Raw genomic sequence first — 21096 nt, 5'->3', positions numbered from 1 at the left:
TTATACCATGATGTTTTTATATTATTTTGATGACATACTACACTTTGACATTTTCATGCCATCTCTGACGACATACCATGCTTTAATGATTTAGTGCCATTTTGGACCACATACTAGACTATGACTGTTTTCTATTTAATTTTGGACAACATGTTACACTGTGACGTTTTTCTGTCGTTTTGGAAGATCTAATGTTCTATGACTTTCTTATGCCATTTTGGATGACATACTGTTCTATGACTTTTTTATGCTATTTTGGACGACATAGTATACTAAAATCTTTTTATGCCATTTAGGACGACAAACTTCACTGTGACATTTTCATGCCCTTTAAGACGGCATACTATGACGTATTGATGCCATTTTGAACGACACATTATACCATGTTGTTTTTATGCTACTTTGACGACATACTATACTATGATGATTTTTTGCTATTTTGGACAACATGCTATGGTAAAATGTTTTCATGCCATTTAGAACGACAAACTTCACTGTGACATTTTTTATGCCCTTTAAGACGACTTACTATGAGGAATTGATGTCATTTTGAACAACACACTATAGCATGATGTTTTTATGCTACTTTGATGATATCCTACACTATGACATATTCATGCCACTTTTTGAGCACTTACTATATGATGATGTTTTTATGCCATTTTAGACAACATACTATAGCATGATGCTTTTTTATGCCATTTTGGACAACATGCTACACTATGACGTTTTTATGCCATTTTGGAGCCACACTGATGATTTTGATGATTTATGAGTGACACACTATACTGTAGTAAAAATGTCATATTATAATATGTCGCTCAAACACATAGTAAAGCATGTTGATCAAAAACATCATAGTATAGTATGTCGCTCAAAAATCATCAAAAATTTCAGTGTATCGTGTCGCTCAAAAATCCTCAAAAACGTCACACTAAGGTATGCCGCTCGAAAATCATCAAAAACATCATGCTATAGTATGTCGCTAAAAACCATCAAAAATGTCATAGTGTAGTAAATCCCTCAAAAATCATCAAAGACGTCATAGTATAGTATGTCACCAAAAAATCATGGGATGTTTGAGACTGATACCAATTAAAAAAATTCACATTATGTTGACCGATTTAGTGATTTTTTGAGCTGGAATGAAAATAGATCATTTCTATGCTGATTGTGCACTGATTTTGCACCGATATGATAAAGCAGTCAGAAGGCAGCTTTCTTAAACAAACAACTTTTATTTAACAATTTACTTATTGAACATTACACACAAAGAAAAATAAAAATAAACATCTGTACTGTATGTGTTCAGCACCAGTCTTTGCTGACCATTCAAATGAAGAATATGAAAATAAAATACACATCGGTGCTGTATGGTCTTTGCTGACCATTTAAATATCGAATAAATAAAATAAAATAAGGAGTTAAATAAACATCAGCACTGTTCAGTATCAGTCAATTGCTGACTGTTTTAATACTGCCAGTCAATTAGGGGCAGGTTTTAGAACACGAAGCATAGCTTCTCTGCATTTATACCTGCCAGGGAGCTCCTCTTGTCCTTATAAATGTTCCCCAATGTGCTAAAAACCCTCTCAGTGGGGACAAAGGAGGGTGGAGGAGTATTCTGTTTGAACATTCCCCAAAATGTCAGGAATCACCACAGGTACAGAATAGTCCTTAAGTAGGCCTAATGGCTCCGTTGTGATCTCTGCATATTTACGTATTGTTCTACTTGTTGGGAGTTGGAAGGAATCAAACATCAGATATCAGTTTAATCTTTCTCATAACTTGAGCTTGCAAAAATGGCCAAACACACCATTATATACCATGATGAAAAAATGACCAAACGTAAGGCTATAGTATGGCAAAAATGACATGTCCCAAAAAAAGCTTTAAAGACCTTAAAACGCCATGACAATAAAACTTGCAAAAATGTCAAAAACACCATAATATAGCATGTTAAATAAATGACCAAACAAGCAAGGCTTTAGTATGGCAAAAATGTCAAAAGATGTCGTCCCAAAAAAACTTCAAACACTTGAAAACGACAACACATTGCATGCTGAAACAGGCTATAAAATAGAATGCTGCAAAAATGGCCAAAAACACTGTAATATGGCATGTGGAAAAAAAGACAAGGCTATAGTATGGCAAAAAAGTCATACTAAAAACAGTATTAAACAACTAAAAACTACAAGTCATAAAAATGACCACAAATGCCATACTATAGTATGGCAAAAAATGTCAAAATATGACATGTCCAAAAAACAGCTGAAAACACATGACACAACAAAAAATAGCATGCCAAGACACGTCCAAAAACACCATTATATGGCATGTCGAAAAAACGACCCAAAAAGCAAGGATATAGTATGGCAAAAATGTCAAAAAATGAGATGTCCCAAAAACAGCTTTAAACAACTAAAAACTACATAACACCGCATGCTGAAACATGCCAAAGCATAGAATGTTGCAAAAAAGGCCACAAACACCATAATATGGGATTTCAAAAAAACATACATTTCCCAGCTGAAAAACAAGTCAGGACAGCATGAAATATGGTGCTGAGAAAAATCATAGAAATAAAACTTGCAAATATGGCCAAAAACACCATAATACAGCATGTCAAAAAATGACCAAAAAAGGCAAGGCTATAGTATGCCAAAAATTTTCCAAAAAATGACATGTCCCAAAATCAGCTGAAAACACCTCAGAACAATATAAAATAGCGTACTCGGAAACGCCATAGCAATAAAACTTGCAAAAATGTCCAAAAACATCATAATGTAGCATGTTGTAAAAATGACCAAAAAGGCAAGACTATAGTATGGCAAAAATGTCACAAAATGACAGCTGAAAACAACTCAAAACAGCATAAAATAGCCTGCTGGGACACGCCATGGCATTAAAACGTGACAAAACGGCCAGAACCACCATAATATAGCATTTTTTTAAAAATGACCAAAAAAAAAAAAAAAAAAAAAAAATCAATGCTATGGTATGTGTCACGTCTGCTCCACCGCTGCTTCACCTCTCTCACCTCTCCCCTAATCATGTTGATTTCCTCCACCTGCGGTGTTTCCCTCTCCCCCTCCGCCTGGCTGCACCCTCATCAGCGGTAACCACATCCACCTGTTGCTCATCCCTGCTCCTGCATATAACCTGTCCTGTGTCTCATCCTTACTTCCAGTTTGTTCTTTGCCATGCGAGACTTTCCAGCATTCTGTTCCTGTCTGTCTGTTTGTCTGCCTGTTGCCGAATTGCTCGTCTCTGACCAACCCGCTCTGTCTCCGTCCCGGTGATCCGACCTGCCTTCTGTATCTTGACTCTGAGTTCGACCTGTGCCTTCCTCATCCCTGTTCCCCGAGAGGAGGTGGCACTCAGCGAGCCTGCTCATCTGAGAGACCCGCAATCGCTGGAGTGAGATCGGCTGGTCTCCTCGACTCACCTGCTCTGCTCTCCCGGTGGTTTCCCTGTCAGAGCCTCGTCGTCGGTTCGACTCGTTCCGGGGGTCGACCCGATGGATCACCGAATTGGACATTCTTCTCCTTGGACTTTGTTGAGATTGTGATTAATCCTGCTTTTGTAAATAAAGCCTCTGAAAGACTGAGATCGGTTCGTGTTTTGCATTTGGGTCCAGTAACCAGCCGTGACAGTATGGCAAAAATGTCAAAAAATTACGTCCCAAAACCAGCTGAAAACACAACAAACAGCATATAATAGCGTGCTGGGACAGGCCATAGCAATAAAAGTTGCAAAAATGGCCAAAAACACAAAAATATAACATGGTGAAAAAAATGATCAAAAAAGCAAGGCTATTAGCATGCCAAAAATGTCAAAAAATGACGTTTCCCAAAAACAGCTGAAAACAACTCAAAACAGCATAAAATATGGTGCTGAGAAACACCATAGAAATAAAACTTGCAAAAATGGCCAAACACACCATTATATACCTGACGAAAAAATGACCAAACGCAAGGCTATAGTATGGCAAAAATGACATGTCCCAAAAAGAGCTTTAAAGACCTTAAAACAACATAAAATAGCATACTGAGAAACGCCATGACAATAAAACTTGCAAAAATGTCAAAAACACCATAATATAGCATGTTAAATAAATGACCAAACAAGCAAGGCTTTAGTATGACAAAAATGTCAAAAGATGTCGTCCCAAAAAAACTTCAAACACTTGAAAACAACAACACATCGCATGCTGAAACAGGCTATAAAATAGAATGCTGCAAAAATGGCCAAAAACACTGTAATATGGCATGTGGAAAAAAAGGCAAGGCTATACTATGGCAAAAAAGTCATACTAAAAACAGTATTAAACAACTAAAAACTACCAAACATTGCATGCTGAAACATGCCATAGCATATAATGTTACAAAAATGGCCCAAAAAACATAATAGTTAGTATTTTTGAGCAAAAACTAAACTATGATGGTTTTGATGATTTTTGAGCAACATACTATACTATGACATTTTCTATCATTTTTGGACAGCATACTATACTATGATGTTTTTGATGATTTTTTGACAACATACTATACTATGACGTTTTTGATGATGTTTGTATTTGCTTTATATACGATCAGTTAAACCTTTTTGAATGGAATGGATGGAAAATGTCCTTTGAAGTAACACAAAAACTGCAAAATACTGTCAAATTTCAAGTCTTCCAGCCCCAAGGCACACAGCATTGACAAATATCTTTCCTTAAGACTTTCTGAAAATAGAGTCAAACAAAACCATGATGTTTGAACATCATTTTGTTTTTAAAGATTATTTTTTATTCAACAAAATGCTGTACAGTAGAAGTGCTTCTGTCAGTATATTAATGAAAAATTTAGGTGAGGAATCGCTGAGAGGCTTTGAGGAGAGAGGGAGTTGTGCCATATTGTTGGAGCAGATCTTTGGCCTTTTGTTGGAGGGATTCACTGACAGACTGTGAAGAATTTCTCAGGTGCAGGAGAACCAGGCAGCATTCAAGAACGTCTGGATGAGGATATATCTGACAGGGAACACAGAAAAACATGTTCACCAGCAGTGATTTGGTGAAATCTGAAACATGTGAATGGCACATCTTCATCAAAGATTTACTTCACAGAGGCTTTAATGCTTCAGGAGTTAATTTTCAGCCCAAATCTAACCCCTGCTTGAGTATTCAAGTCTTCTCTGTATTACACCACTGTTACACCACAATTTTCAGGTACATCTAACAGGGAGACTTTTGTTTCCAGAGAAGCCAAAGTAGTAGCCAAAAGTAGCCAAAGGTTAAATACAGAGGATGCTGGCCCTTTCTAACCTCATACTAGGTTTGTGAAGGAAGTTGTACCTTGATTGTATCTGGCAGATCAGCCAGCTGTTTCTGGTGTTCAGACATCTTGGTAGACAAATAGAGTAGAGTGTCCTGGTCCTCAGGCCTGAGTGAAAGAAAATGCAGATGGTTGATATGACAATCATGAAATTCTACAACATACTATCCTATGACTATTTTATGTGCTATTTTGGACAACATGCAATACTATAACTTTTTTTGTCATTTTGGACGACATGCTATACTATGACTTTTTCATGCTATTTTGCAAAAAGAAAAAACAAATACAGAAGCAAAAAAGATAATTCAAAATAATGAAAAATGCTTCCATGAACAGAACAGATACAAGAACAGAATATCAAAGCAAAATTGAGAGGATATGAACGTTCAGATTTGGGGACGCAGTAGGAGACAGGCAATGTAGGCTTTTTTGAAAAGGTGGATCATGAGTTCATTTTTAAACGAGGAGAGTGAGTCTGAGTTGCAAATGTTCATGTACTTTGAATAACATACTGCACTGTGACCTTTTCATGCTATCTTGAAAGTCATATTACACTATGACTTTTGAATGCCATTGTGCATGCTGTTCTATGACTTTTTATACAATTTTAAATAACATACTATACTAATGACATGCTATTTTGGACAACATACTACACTATGACTTTCCCTTTGCAATTTTGGATGGCATATTATACTACGTTTTTTATGCTATTTTTGACAGCATACTATAAAGTGTTTTTTATGCTATTTTGGATGACATACTAGCCATGGATAGCAGTTGTACACATTGACAGCTCTTGCGGTGCTGTTAGAAAACCTTTATAATGCGACACAGCTTGTGAAATGCATTTGTTAGTTGCTGTTCTTTTCACTGACTAGTCTAATGAGTGTTGGGGTGGGCACAGCTATTGATAGACTCAGGTGACAATCTTACAAACATTTCAAACTGAAAAAGAAAACAAATGAGCCTATCATTGTAACCTACAACAGAGCCCTTACCACTGGCCTGCATCAGTGGACCCCTGGCTGTCTGATGACCTTCTGGTATTGGACATCTGTGTGGGCCGATCTGCCTCTTTCTCCCCAGATTCAATCTGCCCTCCCTGGGCTCTGCCATGTTTCAGCACCATGGCTGCCAGCCGCTCCTGAATCTCTCTCATTGACCTCTGAATGGCCTGAAAGGCAGCGTGAGGCTCAGACAGGAGGAGAGATGCATCAAAGTCCAGTTTATCAAACCTCCTGGTCGCTGAGCAGACACCTCCTTCACATGCTGCTACTCCATTCACGACTAAATCCTTCACCTCATCTCCATCAGCTGTGGAGAGGGAAGATCTGCTCTTCGTCTGGACAGAGTTGCTCCACCATTGTTGGTAGAGACGATAGTAACAGACAAAAGCCTGTAGACTGTTGGAAGCAGCTTTGGGTTCCTCTTCTGTGTGATGAAGTATTTTGGGATGTATCCTGGAACAAACACTAACTTCACCTAATAAGAGAGAAAGAGAAAAAAACATTGGTGTTAGATTGACAGCTCTAGTTTCAGATTAGAAATCAAATTAATGCATTATGGCTGCAACTAATACACATTTCTGTTAATCTACTAACTGATCAAATAATTGCTTTGTCTTAAAAATGGCAAAAATAGTGAAGAGTCCCCTCACAATTTCCCAGAGCTTAAATGTGACATTTTCAAATGCCCTGTTTAATCTGATAAATACTCAAAAAGCATTTTTTTCTGATTTCTATTTTGACATTTGGATCTAAATCATGTTGTGACTAGTCACCACAGGGTCTCTCCAAATCAACCAAAACAGAAATCTTTCAGATTAAAGCTTGAGGCTTGATGACTCTAAATACACTGTTTAATTTACACTTTAATAATTTACATTTAAATGACATTGCTGATATGTTATGATATGATATGATAAGCCAATATCTGATTTAAATATTGAAACATTTGTGCTGCACCACGTTCAGAAATTATTGTTTCATTAGACAGACAGATGTACCATCAGGGAACAGCAGCCTGCAGAGCTTTGCAGAGACAGAGAAGTGTCCGGCATCCCTGAGCCAAGCCACCGCCTGCCACAACTCCTTTATCAGTTGTCCATCATCGTCTAATAACCAGTTCAACAGAGCACGGGTCAGATGGAGGGATGCATACAGCTGAACCTGAAGATGATTGAAACACAAGCACCAAACGAGCACATAAAGAAAGTCAGATAAAAAAAAAAACAGTTAGAACTGTGATGAGGTCAATTTATTTGGTTGATTGCCCTTTTTAACTAATGTACATCTGAAAAATGCTGCATAAAATCAATTAAGCAGTTTGAGTACTCTGTACCTGTCTGAGTGGAATGTTGGAGGTGGGTGATGGACTCTCCACAGACTTCAGCTCCTGCAGGAGAGCTGCAACGCTGCAGTGTCCCACTGACTTTTGCGAAACACCAAAATGCTCCTCCCACACATCTCTAACTTGGTCCAAGATGCTGATGTGATGCTCACTCGGAGAGGCCCACGGGTGACCGGAGACGCAGGGCTGTGTTACAATTTGAGAGTCTGCCAATGTCGCAGCCAGCAGCTCAGCGACACAGAGATGCAGCCGGTAGGCCTGCAGAGTATTGAAACAATTCTTTGTGTCAACGATGATTACATTTTCACAAATATAAAAAAGATGTTCAGACTTTCAATCAAAAAAAAGGAAACAAACTGCCTTTTTTATTTATTTATTTTAATGTTATTATTTTCTGTTCTTTTTATCGCAATTTGGGAAGAAAACTGATTTGTGTGCCATATTATGAAGTCAAGGCTAATAAATGTAATATTTCAAAGGAATAGTGCAGTGGTTCCAACTCTTTTTGGTTTGTCTTTGTTTGCATTGGTTTATGAATTCTGAGGATTTCAAACAAAGACTGTTTTTTCCTTCTCAAATTGACAAAATGCACTAAAAATCCAAATGATTTTCTGCTGCAGAAATGTTTTTTTTTTCTGTTTCATGCAGTTTTTGCCACTGACCAGCAGGCTCTCCTGTGAGCTCAGGACCTCTTGGGCTCCAATCCAGTCTTGACCATCAGCAAGGTCTTTAGCGCACCGCAGTGCCAGTGACTGAGCCAGAGCGACCTCTCCTGAGACTCGCGCAAGACTAGCCGCTGTACTTAGCGAAGAGATGTCATTCTTTCTGGCAATGACTTTTGCAGCATCGAAACTGGCCCCTGCAGCCAGGTAACTATCAGACAAAGTAAAACAAATATAAAAGATAAGTTTAAATAATGTGTTTGAATATCATTTGATATAATTATTTTACAATGCCTATTTAACCATAAAAAAGGATAAGAGGACATAATTCCACAAATCCCTCAAGTTCTCACCATTTAGCAGCTGCAGAGAAATGTCCATCCTTTTCCAGCACAGCGGCCCAGCAGGTGTACAGCTCCTTCAGGACAGGCTCATCTGCTGGCAGCCTGGCTTTGACCAGAGCTATGGCCTCCCTGACAGAAAACACACACAGATCTGTTTTGTTCGCATATAAACAAACACCACCTGCAGACAGCACTGAAAACAAGAGGCCTGCCAAGATCAGCATGACAAAAACCAAAAGCATCGTCTTATCAATTCATTGGAATCACAACAAAGTTGAAATAGAAAAGTAATTTCATTTTCCAATCGTTTTTGCAACATAACCAATGGTGAGAAGCAAATAGACTTTGCAGAATAGGGTGTAGGTATACGAGTAAAAGTAAATGACAGCGGGAAGCAAATATTTAAAAATGCTCATTAAAAATTAAAAGATGAAAAAAGTGAACCTGTAGAGCCTGTGAGAACGGAGCAGGTCGACGGCCTCATACACCTTGTTGACTGACAGCAAGTGGGACGCTGCCTTCAGATACTGCTCCTGCAGACACAGCTGCTTGACGAAGGCCTCTACTGTCCTGCTCCACACCTCATAACCAGCTGGAGGAGAAAACACACATTAATTTTCTGCAATATCTGAAAGGCTTCTCCTTGATTTCAGATTATGTTCCTGCTGGAACTTGTCAGATTGCACTGATTTTTAACAGGGGTACTTTATCCCTGATTTAGGATCACATTCCTGCTCAAACATGTCTGTTTGTGTTTTGAAGCTTTCATTAGTGATTTTACACAGTAGAAAGTGCTTATATTCTGTTACACTAATTTCCTGGTTGCAGTGATGGTGTAGAGATATGGTAGACCCAAAAACACTGACCAATGAGAGCAGACTGGACTTTTTTTGGGAGCAAGTGAATACAAGTGTTTAAGCACAGACAGTATGAGGAAAATAAATTGTTTTTTTGAAGAATAAAGCAAGTAAACATGTTCTAGCAGAAACCCAAAATACAAGTATGAACCTAAAAATGAGCATAACATCCCCTTTAAATCAACATGACAGGTCTTTACCCATAGGAGCGATGGAGAGCAGGTGGTCATTCAGTTCTCCTTTCTCTGTTGCAAGCTGCAGTGCCCCGTCCAGGTCTCCACTCCACAGCCGCAGGTACACTACTGAGTCGTAGTGACCCGCCTCCAAATGACCCTCCTCTGAAGAACAAGACATTAGACCCAATGACTTCACTGATACATCTGAAAACTGAAGTGGATATTAATATTCCTGACATGATTTAATACTAGGAACTCTATCAGGAGCACACAAAGCGTTTTGATTTAGCACTGACTGTGTGCATTATGCTCATGTTCACGGTACCTAAAAGGTGTCAGGTGTGATTATTAAACTCAGGAAAGTATAAATGGACAGATTAAAAAAAGTTAATGAATCCCTGAAGGACATGAAGATGGAAGCCTTACACCAGGATAAGAAAAATAACATACCTTCTGCCTCAAACATGCGGTACAGAGCCTGTCTGTCAGAGAACAAGCCCAGATGGATGTGCTCTCCCTGACCTGGGACACAGCCTGCAGGGGGCACTGGAAACCACAAAAACATCGGTAAATTGCTGTTCTAAACTGTCTTATAATCACTCGACAACCCAATAAACTGCGCCAAACTCCAAAGCAGACTCAGTCTCACCACTGCTGTGTTTGACAGAAGCAAGAGTGATGCAGTCTTGCAGCAGATCCTCTTTGGGCCGATGGTCCATGGAGGTACTGATGGGTAGCATGGAACGAGGCTTCTTCTTCTTTAGCAAGTTTAAGTCTGGAGACAAACACATGCATACATTTACATACAAACCCATATATACACCAAAACATAAATTACACTCAGTTGAAGCTGTTTTATAGAAGTACAGACCTGTTTTTTCTTTGCCCTTTACGGCAGTCGAGGATTTTCTTTGCATCTCAAAAGCGGCTGAAACAAAATTTCATTTTTTTAGTTGGCTATACACTAAAGGCCAAACGATCTCAATTCTCAAATCTGCAACTGCTCTTACCTGATGGAGGTACAGAACTGTTTGTTGAGCTGACTTCATCTTCCTCATCTTCACCAGACAGCTCCTTTCCTGTCGCTGCCTTCTCTCCTCCTGTAAGGGACTCTCCGTTCATCTCCGGTGTCGCAGCTCCTCCGGTCCCTGATGCCTTCTTGTTCTTCCTTTTCTGCTTGGGATTAACCTTCATCTTCTCCTTCAGTTCGACCATCTTTTTCCCTGAGAGGATAAGCATGTTAATGAGACAGTGTGCTGGTTACACTACAAGTCAAGAAGAGAGACATAACTTTAAGCAATTGTTCACCTTTAGGTGGCTTTGTGAATTCTTGTTTAGAGACTCTCCACTCCTGCAGGGTAAAGTCCTTCCCTCCAGTCCAGATCACATCCGGATCGACAGGCGACCAGTCAACGCACAGAAGATAACCAACGTGACCCCTGTAGTTAGATACAGCCGCCTCCTGCAGCACATCCCACACCTGAACAGAACAAATACATTCAACATCAAAAATCAGAAAAAGAGAAAGATCCATTGATTAGAGGGAAAGTAACCCCAAATCCAAATTCCTCAAAAAGGAGAGTGGTGCATCTGACAGGAACATTATTATGGGTGTATACGCATCCCACTGGCCTGATACTGACCTGGGCTGTGCCATCATATGAGACGGTGACCAGTCGGGCTTCATGGTGTGGACTCCAGGCCATGCCGGTGATTTTACCAGTGTGACCACACAGCCTGCGATACGGTTCTGTCAACACCACAGGGCTTTCTGGAGAATTCTCTGTGCAACAGGAAAACGTGTCAATACCTGCCGAGCTTTTAAAATGTTACAAATCCAAGATTTGATGTTAATTAATACTCGGCTTTGTAGAAAAATGGAAGCTCTCAGAAAATAACGTAGGGCGAACTGATAAATACAATGTCTGAGGTGTCCTCCCACCTATGATGGAGCGGAGATCGTGCACGTAGACGATGGCATTGCTGGAGCCCGATGCCAGGAGGCAGTGCAGCTCTGATGGGGAGCTGTGGTCGTGATGCCACCGTAACGTGTTGATGATCTTGTGGTGCTGCTGGATGCTGCACAGCAGCTTCAGATTGGGAGCCTCATACACATCAATACACCTGTAGCAGAGAGCATGTGGTCAGATGTAGAAAAAATGAAACAAAAGAAATTCAAATTGGAATCAAATGTAATTGTATTTCCAAGACAAAATATGATTATTTGACAAACTTGAAAATTGGTTTATAAGGGACAGCAGCATAAACACAAAGGCAAAAACAGCTTAACAAACTTGACATATTATGAGGGACTTGATTGGTCTCGTTCGACTGATTTTCTCCTCATTACAAAATTGGCATTGTGAATTTAATACCAATTAAATTAGCTGTATTTTTGGAAACAGAATCAGAAAAAAACATGTAAGGTGCTGAGTCAGTAAAAGAAGAAATTCAAACTATAACACTTGATGATATCCTCCAGCGCTCATAGATCAAAAATCACACACTAATGGTATTGTGTCCATTTAATCACTGTAACAGTCAGCTGTGTCCTTCAGTATTTACTAAGAATCTCTCTGGTTTGGGATATTCAAGTGTTAAAATGAGTCATTGTGTCATCCAGTAGTAACTCAGTGTGACCTAGTTAGCTGAGTACAACAGTTCACACACAAACAAATCCATTATTCTGTAGCCTAAAGACTACACGCTGTCAGTAGACAGTTGGTCCCTCGCAGGACCCCAAAGGCTGATGGTCTATTATGAGATGGGTCAGGCCCAGCCGTTCACTCACCCGTCCTCGTTACCAATGGCAACCACTTTCCCATCTGGCTTCCAGCTGAGGTCGGTATGTGGAGACAGCTTGTGCTGTTGGGAAACAGAGTTCACCTTCATAACATATTCAAATCACCTCCATTTACAATCTGCAGAAAACATGGAACAAACTGTCTCAGCCCGGAGCACCAGACATGGTATCTGCTCGATTAATGTTTTGACACTGAGAACATGAAATATGTGAATGTATTATGTGAAGTTCCCTGAGTTTGTAAGTTATGTCAGTTTTCACTGATAAGTGCTTCTGGTTCAATTAAGGGTTTATGAAGTCTGTGCATGGACATAAAAGGACATTAAAAGAAGTAAAAGATACCCAAGGAAAGGATAGCAGGAACACTGACGTCAATTAATTTCTCTGAATCTGTAATAATCATTGTATTGCTCATCATAGTGTGTGCATGAAGTCTTACCAATTTAACCTACTTAAGAACTAAACCATTCAGGATTTTGAACAAACCTGGAACAATCAATCAACAACTGGCCCAATGGCTGCATGCAGGTAAAACTGACTTTGCTGTTGCATGACGTTATCAGATGAGAGCATCTAATATGTTATCTTATTCAGTGAGCAGATTATGGCAATAACGATTTAAAAGCCCATTCTTAAAAACGTAACCACATGACAACAGATTGCAGGTTAAATGGCCCCCCGAGAATAATATCATCATCACATCAGCCTCCCTCCTACCTTGATGTTGTTGGTGTCTCTGATCAGCTTGTCAATGTCCGTCGCCTCTCCACTCAGCTTAGACGGATCGTGCTGCAGGATGATTCCTTCGCCGGCGCAGCTGTACAGACTGTAGGGCGTCTTTCCTCCTGCTGCACCTGAACATCATACACAAAAACAAAGACAGAACTAAAGATGGTTTCGGGGCTACAGGTTAATTATCTACTACAGAATACAGACAATGTGTTTTAAAAACCTTTTGGTTCAGTAACTGAGTTGAGCATTTTGTTAATTAAACTAATTAAACATTGTGAAGGTCAAACTGTTTTTAAGTGCTGCTAACTCAGTAAGAAGTTCATTACACTGCATTTCACTTTCAGCTGGTGTCCCGCTATAGCATAAAAGCTTTTTCAAATGTTATTGCAACCTTTTTAACCTCCAGCATCACTACAGAAACACAGGGCTGTGCTGCTACTATTCATTTTACTGCAGAACTAAATCCTGGTTCAGCTTTGTGTTTGTGCAGTTTTGCATTACAGCGGCCAATTACAGAATACTGGAAACTACCCGCATTGTTAACACTGTCAAACACAGTAAATGGTTTATTTAAAAAAAAAGAAAAAAGTTTCATCTAGTTTTAACCATGCTGTTCAATGTGTTTTAGCCTGGTTCTTGTATAAGTTGACAACAAACTTATTACAAGAAGCACTTACTATTTAAATGTAAAGAACAAAAAGGAGTGAGACAGTCTCTAGGTATCCAGAGATGAAGGAAGTAGCTAAAAGTTTCTTCTGCACACTAAAAGTAAGAAAGTCAACCTGACAGTCTGATCCAAAGAGATCATGGAACTCCACCAGAAACATGAAGCGAGCTGAGCTGGTGTCAGGGCTGCGGGTGAACAAAAGAAGCGCCTGCTTTTGTTCGTTTAAGAGCTATCAGCAGAATGTTGGCACAGCAACAATCACGTTTATGGCTTCGAAGCCGTGCAACTGATACGCTAATCAAAATGTCATCTGCCGACAGCTGGTAAAATTGACTTCCTACGTCTTGATTTCCCAAGGAGCGGCTGAAGAGGGGGGAGGTGAGCAGTAAGTGTTTTCTCAGCTCATTCAATTACAGAGTCGATTACAGAAGGGCGTGCAGAGATGTTTGGGCTTTTTCGCTGACTCGATGCTTTTTGGCGTCCCACCGCCAAGTGTTTTTGCTGGGTCAGAGCGTTCAGAGGAAACAGCAGCAGTTGCTAAAAGTTCATTAGGAACTTACCAAATGACATTGGGGGTAGTGGGGGTCCCCAGGCCAGCGTGTACACTGTTTTTTTGTGATAGGAACTCGATATCTGAGGAGGCCTGGGAGGAGATGAAGCAGAACAAATGCCCAGTCAGGAATACATGACATAGATAGCAGCAAGGAAATGGGAGTCATGGGCCTTGAGGGGTTCTGGGAAGAATCCAAAAGGCCCTCTTTGTTTTTGCTGGGGGTCCATGTGTGGTTAAACTTCGCAACTTTCAGGAAAGTCCTTTAATCACAACACTTATTTCTTTTTAAAGTTAAAAATGATGCCCATAATCAGTTTTAAAGATGTCCTGTTTAGTTTGATGGTAAACAACCATATAAAAAAGAAAAAACATATCTAAAATACTGAATCTTACTTGTTTGAGAAGACATCGTAGATACCAACTTTACCATCGTCTGTTCCAAAAGACAAAGATCCTTCTTTTTTGGGGTGCCACGCCAGCTGCAGTGAATAAAAAAAATTGTTAATATACTTAATCTTATATTTGAGCCATCTAAGTTTCTAAAATGAGTAACGGCTGTTGATAATGGAAGGCACTTCATGCAAAACAAAATATTGAAATCTAACATAATCATATTAATCCTCTCAACAAAGTCGTCATAGACGCTCTGTATGCTCTAAGCGACAAAGTGAAATAGGTGTGTCAGGTTGATATTAGCTTTTCATTAGATGCCCAATATCATTCAGCCACTGTCATCAACCTCAGATGTGATGAGGGTTTAAAGATTCCTGTGAAAAATTAAAGGATGTTCAAAATGATAACTTAAAGTCTAAATCACAGCAAGTTTACAAATGTCCTTTTGAATTTTACAGCTGCGGGCAGCTGATAAGAGTGAGTGTGGTCTTATCAGCAGCTCAGTGAAGCATTTTATTCAAAAGAAGACATTTAGATAGAAGAAAAATTTCACTGTTTTCTTTGTGTGTTTTTCTCGCTGCTCTGACATCTCCTAATAAATTACAGCATACAGATAGAAATACAACTATTCTGTCAACTTTTTTAGGGCTGCTACGTACAGGAGATTATTCTTCTGTATATTTCATACATATAAAAGATAAAACAATGAGATTAAATGCTTTGTTCAACAAAAAACATCTTACCGCTGTGACCTTGGACTTGATGCCCTGCCAGAAGGACCTGGTGTCGTACTGGTTCTGGGTGGTCAGTGTGTTCCACACCCGGATCATGCTGTCACCGACACCCAGTGCCAGACACCCTGCACCCACAGGGGAGAAGGTCAGGGCGTAGACAAAACCTCCCAGGGTGGGCAGAGTCCAGCAGCAGTCCAGAGAGGTCAGGTCCCAACATTTAATCTGGAAAATAAAAAGTCAAGTCAAGTCAAGGCTCTTTGCAATACACCACTCCTCTGATACGTCAGTTAGCTAAAAGCATCCCTGCAACACCATGAACCAGCTTTCAATCAAATTTTGGAGACAATAATTTAGAGGTAAACTTTACATGAACACTTTCCACTCCAGAGTATTATTTTTAAGTTTCCAGCTAGCACCAGCAGATATGAGCATATTCACAAATCTTTCGCAGAATAATGTGTTCTTTGAATATGTAAATGAATACATTAAATTAAAGAAAAAAACAAATCTTCTGTTTTCATACACAAGAACATTTTATCCTAGCTTCTTACATTCCTTTTTTTTTTTTTTATCAAAACCTGACTTTGAAATTTAATATCTTCCCTACTTTCTAAAATCGTAGACTTTCTTTGTCAAGGCCTGACTTGTGATTTAGTATCAGTCCCAAAAAAGATTTGTGTTGATGATGTTTATTGTTTTGTGTCATAGTTTGTGCTTTAAATTGTGTCAAATCATGTCTGTACAGTATTTTATGTAGTTGTTAAGTCATGTATTTATTTTTAAAGGCCCATCTAGGGACGGGCATTGCAAATTAGCTACTAATGCTGTAGTGTGTGACATCAGTTTTAAGTCTAACTTTTCCCTATACAAATAAACATGAAATACAAAAGTTAACTTTTCCGTTATGTGCAAGACCACAACGGGCAACCTACCTCTCTGTCCATGGAGGTGCTGAAGAGCAGCTCTCTGTCGTCCTGCAGGTGAAATGAACTCACGTTGAAGATGATTCTGCTGTGGTTTTGACCCTCTGAGGATGTCCCAAACAGAGTCCATCTCTGCTTCCCTGTCCTGGTCAAGTCCCACATCACCAACTCACCACTGAAAACGCGCGCGCGCGCGCACACACACACACACACACAATATATACAAGTAAGTCAAGTTTGCTTATGGCTACTTGAAGCGTTTTAAGATAACTAGTGTCTCTGTACAGTATGGATGTTTTTGTTTCTCACATGGCCCCTTTTTACTGAACTGTTACTGAGTTTATTGCCCCTTGTGAGAAATTATATCTGAAAATCCCAGTGCACAGCAAATGAAAAAGCCAATTAAAAAATTATGAATCATCCGCTGTTTATTGCTGTCATGTTAGTCAGTGTACTCTGCAAAGAGGCATTGTGATTGTAGCAGACGTCCCAGCTAACACAAAGGTTAAATTAACACGCAGTAAAAAGGTTCTTAAACCAAACTTGCTGGCAAGTTGGCTGACAAACTACAACTTGAGAATAATTGATGAGCCCTTGCTTGCAACTGCAGAATATCATGACTCATGAAGACAAAATACTGTGAGAAATTAAAAAACTGACTTCCCAGTTTCAAAGTCGCTGTAATGGATTTTTTGTACCCTACTGATAAAAACTAAAACCAGAGGCTGCTGTTGAGCAGAAAATGGTTTATGAATTCAAAACAGTGGATCATATATATGTGTCAAATCCAACACTGTTAAAGACTACTGACTGATTACTGAGCTCTGCTGTTGCTGTGCTGTGTACCTAAAGCAGCTGGACACAAGATGTGTTGGTCGTCCCTTCGGCCAGTGGACGTGGAGCCAAAGTCTCTCTTTGACCCCGGGGTCGACTGCAAAGCCTCTTTTCTTCAGATAAGGCAGCTTCAGAGTCATCACACCTGCCAGAGGTGAGAGGATTACACAAGAAAATGGAGTAAATGAATTGGGAAAAATAAAGCTACATTTAGCTTTTTTCATATCAATCTTATGCAATAAAATTCAGGTTTAAGCCTAAAATATATTCAGACTTTCTGCACTTTTTTCCTGAACATGGTCATGGTGAAAATTATTTCTTTCTTTTTTATAAACAATTAAATACTGTAACAATATACTTGGGGTTTGTTAACAACCTACAGATACACTGTCATGGCCTTTTCACTTCGTTGGTCGTTGGGACACAATAATGAATAACACAACATTTTAGCTGTTTGCAGCTGCAGCCCCAACATCTGCATTAAGACAAGGATGCTGGTCAAACTTCAGCTGAAACTTTTACCTTTTCCTCTCGCTGTACTCCATATCCTTATTGTCTGGTCTTTGCTTCCAGATGCAAGATAGCAGCCCTTTGTGTCTCCTATACACACGCTGCTGATTGCTAGAGGATGAAAAAATTCATGTGTACACTTTTTACATGAAAATTTTGTATAGCATTTTTCAACCAAAATGTAGTTATTATTGTAGAATTGAAAAAAATACAATACTGCATTCAAATAACTGTTGCTTGGACCAAATCAATGTAGGAGCATACTGCTACCTTCACTGTCTTCAGGTCTGCTGTAGAGGGCATCCTCACTGGCCACCGGCGACCACGCCAGCGAGTGTATCTCATCATCGTGTCCACGGAGACGGTGCATCACCTCGCCTTTCTTACTCACATCAATCAGCACGATCATCCCATCTTTGTACCTTAGACAGAATGATGACAGTACTGTCTCAGCCACTTTAGGTAGAATTTGGTAGACTTTTTGAGAGTAAGTAAATATTTCTATCTAGGTTGATAACCAAACTGAGCTCCACTATTTTTGGGCCAGTTTCGAATTTCTTCAATAAACCATTTGGAGAGCTGAGATCCAACAGAGTGAATTGTGCTCTCTCTGGTCTTCTTACCCCACAGCCACGGAGCTCCAGGTGTGGGGAGAGCAGGTGAGACAGAAGATTGTCCTAGGCTCTGGGAAAAAGCTGGCGGTGTCTCCTGTGTTGTTCCAGTGACAGACCACAATGCCCTTCTCATCTCCCGACACCACCAGGTTTTTATCCACTGGAGACCAGTGCACTGCTGCGACAGGGCTCTGTGTGTATGGAAGAACAGCTGTAGTGACATCCTATTGATTCATGGCTTTTATACTGTCAGTTTTTTTTAAATCTTTTCCATTTTTGGCATGAAAATTGTAACATTTATAAATGCCTTAATATTATTCTTAAAACTAATATTAGAAACAGCGGGACAATTTTGTTATCAGTTCTAGCTGAACATTAACTGAAAGAGGACATGATAAATTTACACAAAAAAACAAACAAACAATCTACTTACATTGTTGGGTTTATTTATGATCATAAATTCAGACCTATTGCGGGCCTGGATCCGTTCTCAAAGATTGAAGCCTAACTGTCCTTTCAGCCTGTGACTTTTATTTTTTGGATCAAACCACAGACAAATTATCCCTTAAGGGCATAATTTGAAGCAAATAATGGTAACTAAATCAGCAATACCCTACCTAACCTTGACAACTGTTGCAAAAATACCCTCGAGAGAGTCATTGTATTGCTACAGAGGAGACGTTTGGAAGGCAACTGTAGGAATTGTTGCCATTTGTCCTCCCGCAGAGTAAAAACTGTCCTCCACATTCTGTCGAGCTCAGATGGTTAGTTTTCCATCTTCAGACCAGCTCAGGAGTACACTCTCACCATGACAACACAGAAATGTGAAACCAAAATGTGTGACGGCATAACTGACGGGATCATCTATCTGCTTCAACAGTTCTAAAAACCTCAGCATCAGAACTGGGAACTCTGACTCCTGGTTATTTCTGCTGTGGCAGAGCTGACTGCAGCCAGCAGGGGGCACCAGCATGTCATGAAAACGCAACGTTTCTGTTGCAAAGACACAACAGAACAGAAATGTCGACACTCACCTGATGAGCTGCATGCTCTCTTATGAGAACCTTGTTGTCTGAATCCCAGAAGCGAACACTCCCATCAGTGGAGGAGCTGACACAGATGTGGCTCTGCCCCGCATGCTGACAGAACGAAAAGCCCGACACCAAGTCTTTATGGCCGACAAGCTCACCTGCAAAACACAGGGCTGGACATCAGCTTGTTATCATGAAGCAAAGACAGACAAGGCCATACAATGCCAAAACCGAGGAACAAGACTGTGATGTCTCTGCTTGATTAAATGGCAAAAAGACGTTTGGAGTGATGGTCTGAATGTTTGGTTTGAATTTGATTCACACAGCAGAACTAAAAACATTTTAGGTGCTGCAACAGTTACATGACTGATCAATATGTTGACAAATGATAGATAGATAAATAGATAATCAATCATGAAAGTAACCAGCGGCTTTAGCTGCAAATTAAGATTATTTCCACTATCAATTAACCTGTGATTTTTCAATAAAAGAGCATTACACTAATTGTGCCCACAAATTACATGGAAAACTGCTCAGCTCTTTGGCTCTGAAAGAGCTTTTCTAAGTCTAAAGCCTGAGATGTCATTGTGATGTCATCAGGGTTACGTGGGTCTGACATTGTGAACTCAAATTTATAACAAAAAGCCTATATTTCAAACTGGAGTTGTGTGGAACTGGGTGATTCTAAGAAAATATGCTATTGAGCTGCATTATGGGATGTTTTAGAGTATGTTTTTAGCTTGTACTTGTATGAACTGTAGAAAGACTTACTTCATACATAATAACATCTTGATTATTATGCAAAATCTTTATTTGTGAACAACTAGTAACTAAAGTTGTCAGATAAATGTAGAAGTAAAAAGTTTGTTTTGTTTTTTTCACCAGGATATAGTAGTAAAGTAGAAGTAACGACTAACACAAAGTACAAATACCTGAGAATACAATACTGGTACACTACAATACTGGTTAAACATCCTCAATTACAAAATGGTCATACCAATAATCGTCTGATAATTTCAGCAAATGCTCAATAAATCAGTTCAAACGTGATACTTTAACTTAACCTTTAACTATACATTTCAGTCAAATCATGCTGCAATCATCACACCTGAGGTGATCTGATCACCTTGATTTTGACAAAAAAACGTGCATGTGATATAACTTTTGGCCCTACAGAGGCTGAAGGGTAAGTGCCTGAGTGTCCCCTGTGTTGGTGATGTCCAGTGGTGACAGCAGACTCACCTACGACCCTGCACGAGGATGCAGACACGTCAATCAAATAGATGATGTTTTTGGCTCCGACTCCCAGTAAACCGCTGCTGTTGACGTCACTGCAGCGGGAGCAGTACCAGTTGGGAGAGGCGGGGAGCGACCTCTCGTGCATGATGCCTCGCACACTTTAAAACTAACTGATTCTCTAATAAAGTCTGATAAAGCAAAGGCAAACTAATCACGTTACCTGCACTGTCGTAGCGACTACACTACCGGCCGTACGGCTAGCGTGGTGTCGTAAAGACTGCCGGTGCCGAGTACGGCAACCTATCTAGGTCAAATCATGTTGACTTTGCTTTATCAAAGGTCAGCTTTTTT

The 21096-nt window shown here is 39.7% G+C and overlaps 1 protein-coding gene across 1 annotated transcript; it reads right to left on the bottom strand.

Moving 5' to 3' along the window:
- Nucleotides 1-4812: 4812 nt before the first annotated feature.
- gemin5 (gem (nuclear organelle) associated protein 5) lies at nucleotides 4813-20977 on the bottom strand. The gene is made up of 28 exons (XM_042498894.1): nucleotides 20749-20977; nucleotides 19510-19664; nucleotides 18485-18666; nucleotides 18132-18283; nucleotides 17874-17972; nucleotides 17364-17496; nucleotides 16527-16692; nucleotides 15604-15816; nucleotides 14861-14946; nucleotides 14475-14557; nucleotides 13233-13369; nucleotides 12504-12577; nucleotides 11655-11836; nucleotides 11356-11495; nucleotides 11021-11192; nucleotides 10723-10935; nucleotides 10584-10640; nucleotides 10362-10487; nucleotides 10163-10258; nucleotides 9737-9874; nucleotides 9124-9271; nucleotides 8689-8808; nucleotides 8336-8546; nucleotides 7665-7931; nucleotides 7330-7492; nucleotides 6323-6806; nucleotides 5339-5426; nucleotides 4813-5014 (listed from the first exon to the last, which is right to left on the bottom strand). The coding sequence occupies exons 1-28, from the start codon at nucleotides 20888-20890 to the stop codon at nucleotides 4850-4852; spliced, it is 4392 nt and encodes a 1463-aa protein (XP_042354828.1). The 5' UTR covers nucleotides 20891-20977; the 3' UTR covers nucleotides 4813-4849.
- Between the last annotated feature and the right edge of the window lie 119 nt (nucleotides 20978-21096).

Source organism: Plectropomus leopardus, chromosome 13, assembly GCF_008729295.1.
Source record: "Plectropomus leopardus isolate mb chromosome 13, YSFRI_Pleo_2.0, whole genome shotgun sequence".
NCBI lineage: Eukaryota > Metazoa > Chordata > Actinopteri > Perciformes > Serranidae > Plectropomus > Plectropomus leopardus.
This window is presented reverse-complemented; position numbering and strand designations above follow the sequence as displayed.

Bases quoted from the DNA above. Each gene is read 5' to 3' on its own strand.
- gemin5 (XM_042498894.1), bottom strand. From the start codon at position 20,890: ATGCACGAGAGGTCGCTCCCCGCCTCTCCCAACTGGTACTGCTCCCGC. The intron at 18,284-18,484 runs GTAAGAAGACCA...ATTCTGTCTAAG, and splicing joins TGGAGCTCCGTGGCTGTGGG to GTACAAAGATGGGATGATCG. The intron at 7,932-8,335 runs GTCAGTGGCAAA...AATACTCTGCAG, and splicing joins GCTCACAGGAGAGCCTGCTG to GCCTACCGGCTGCATCTCTG.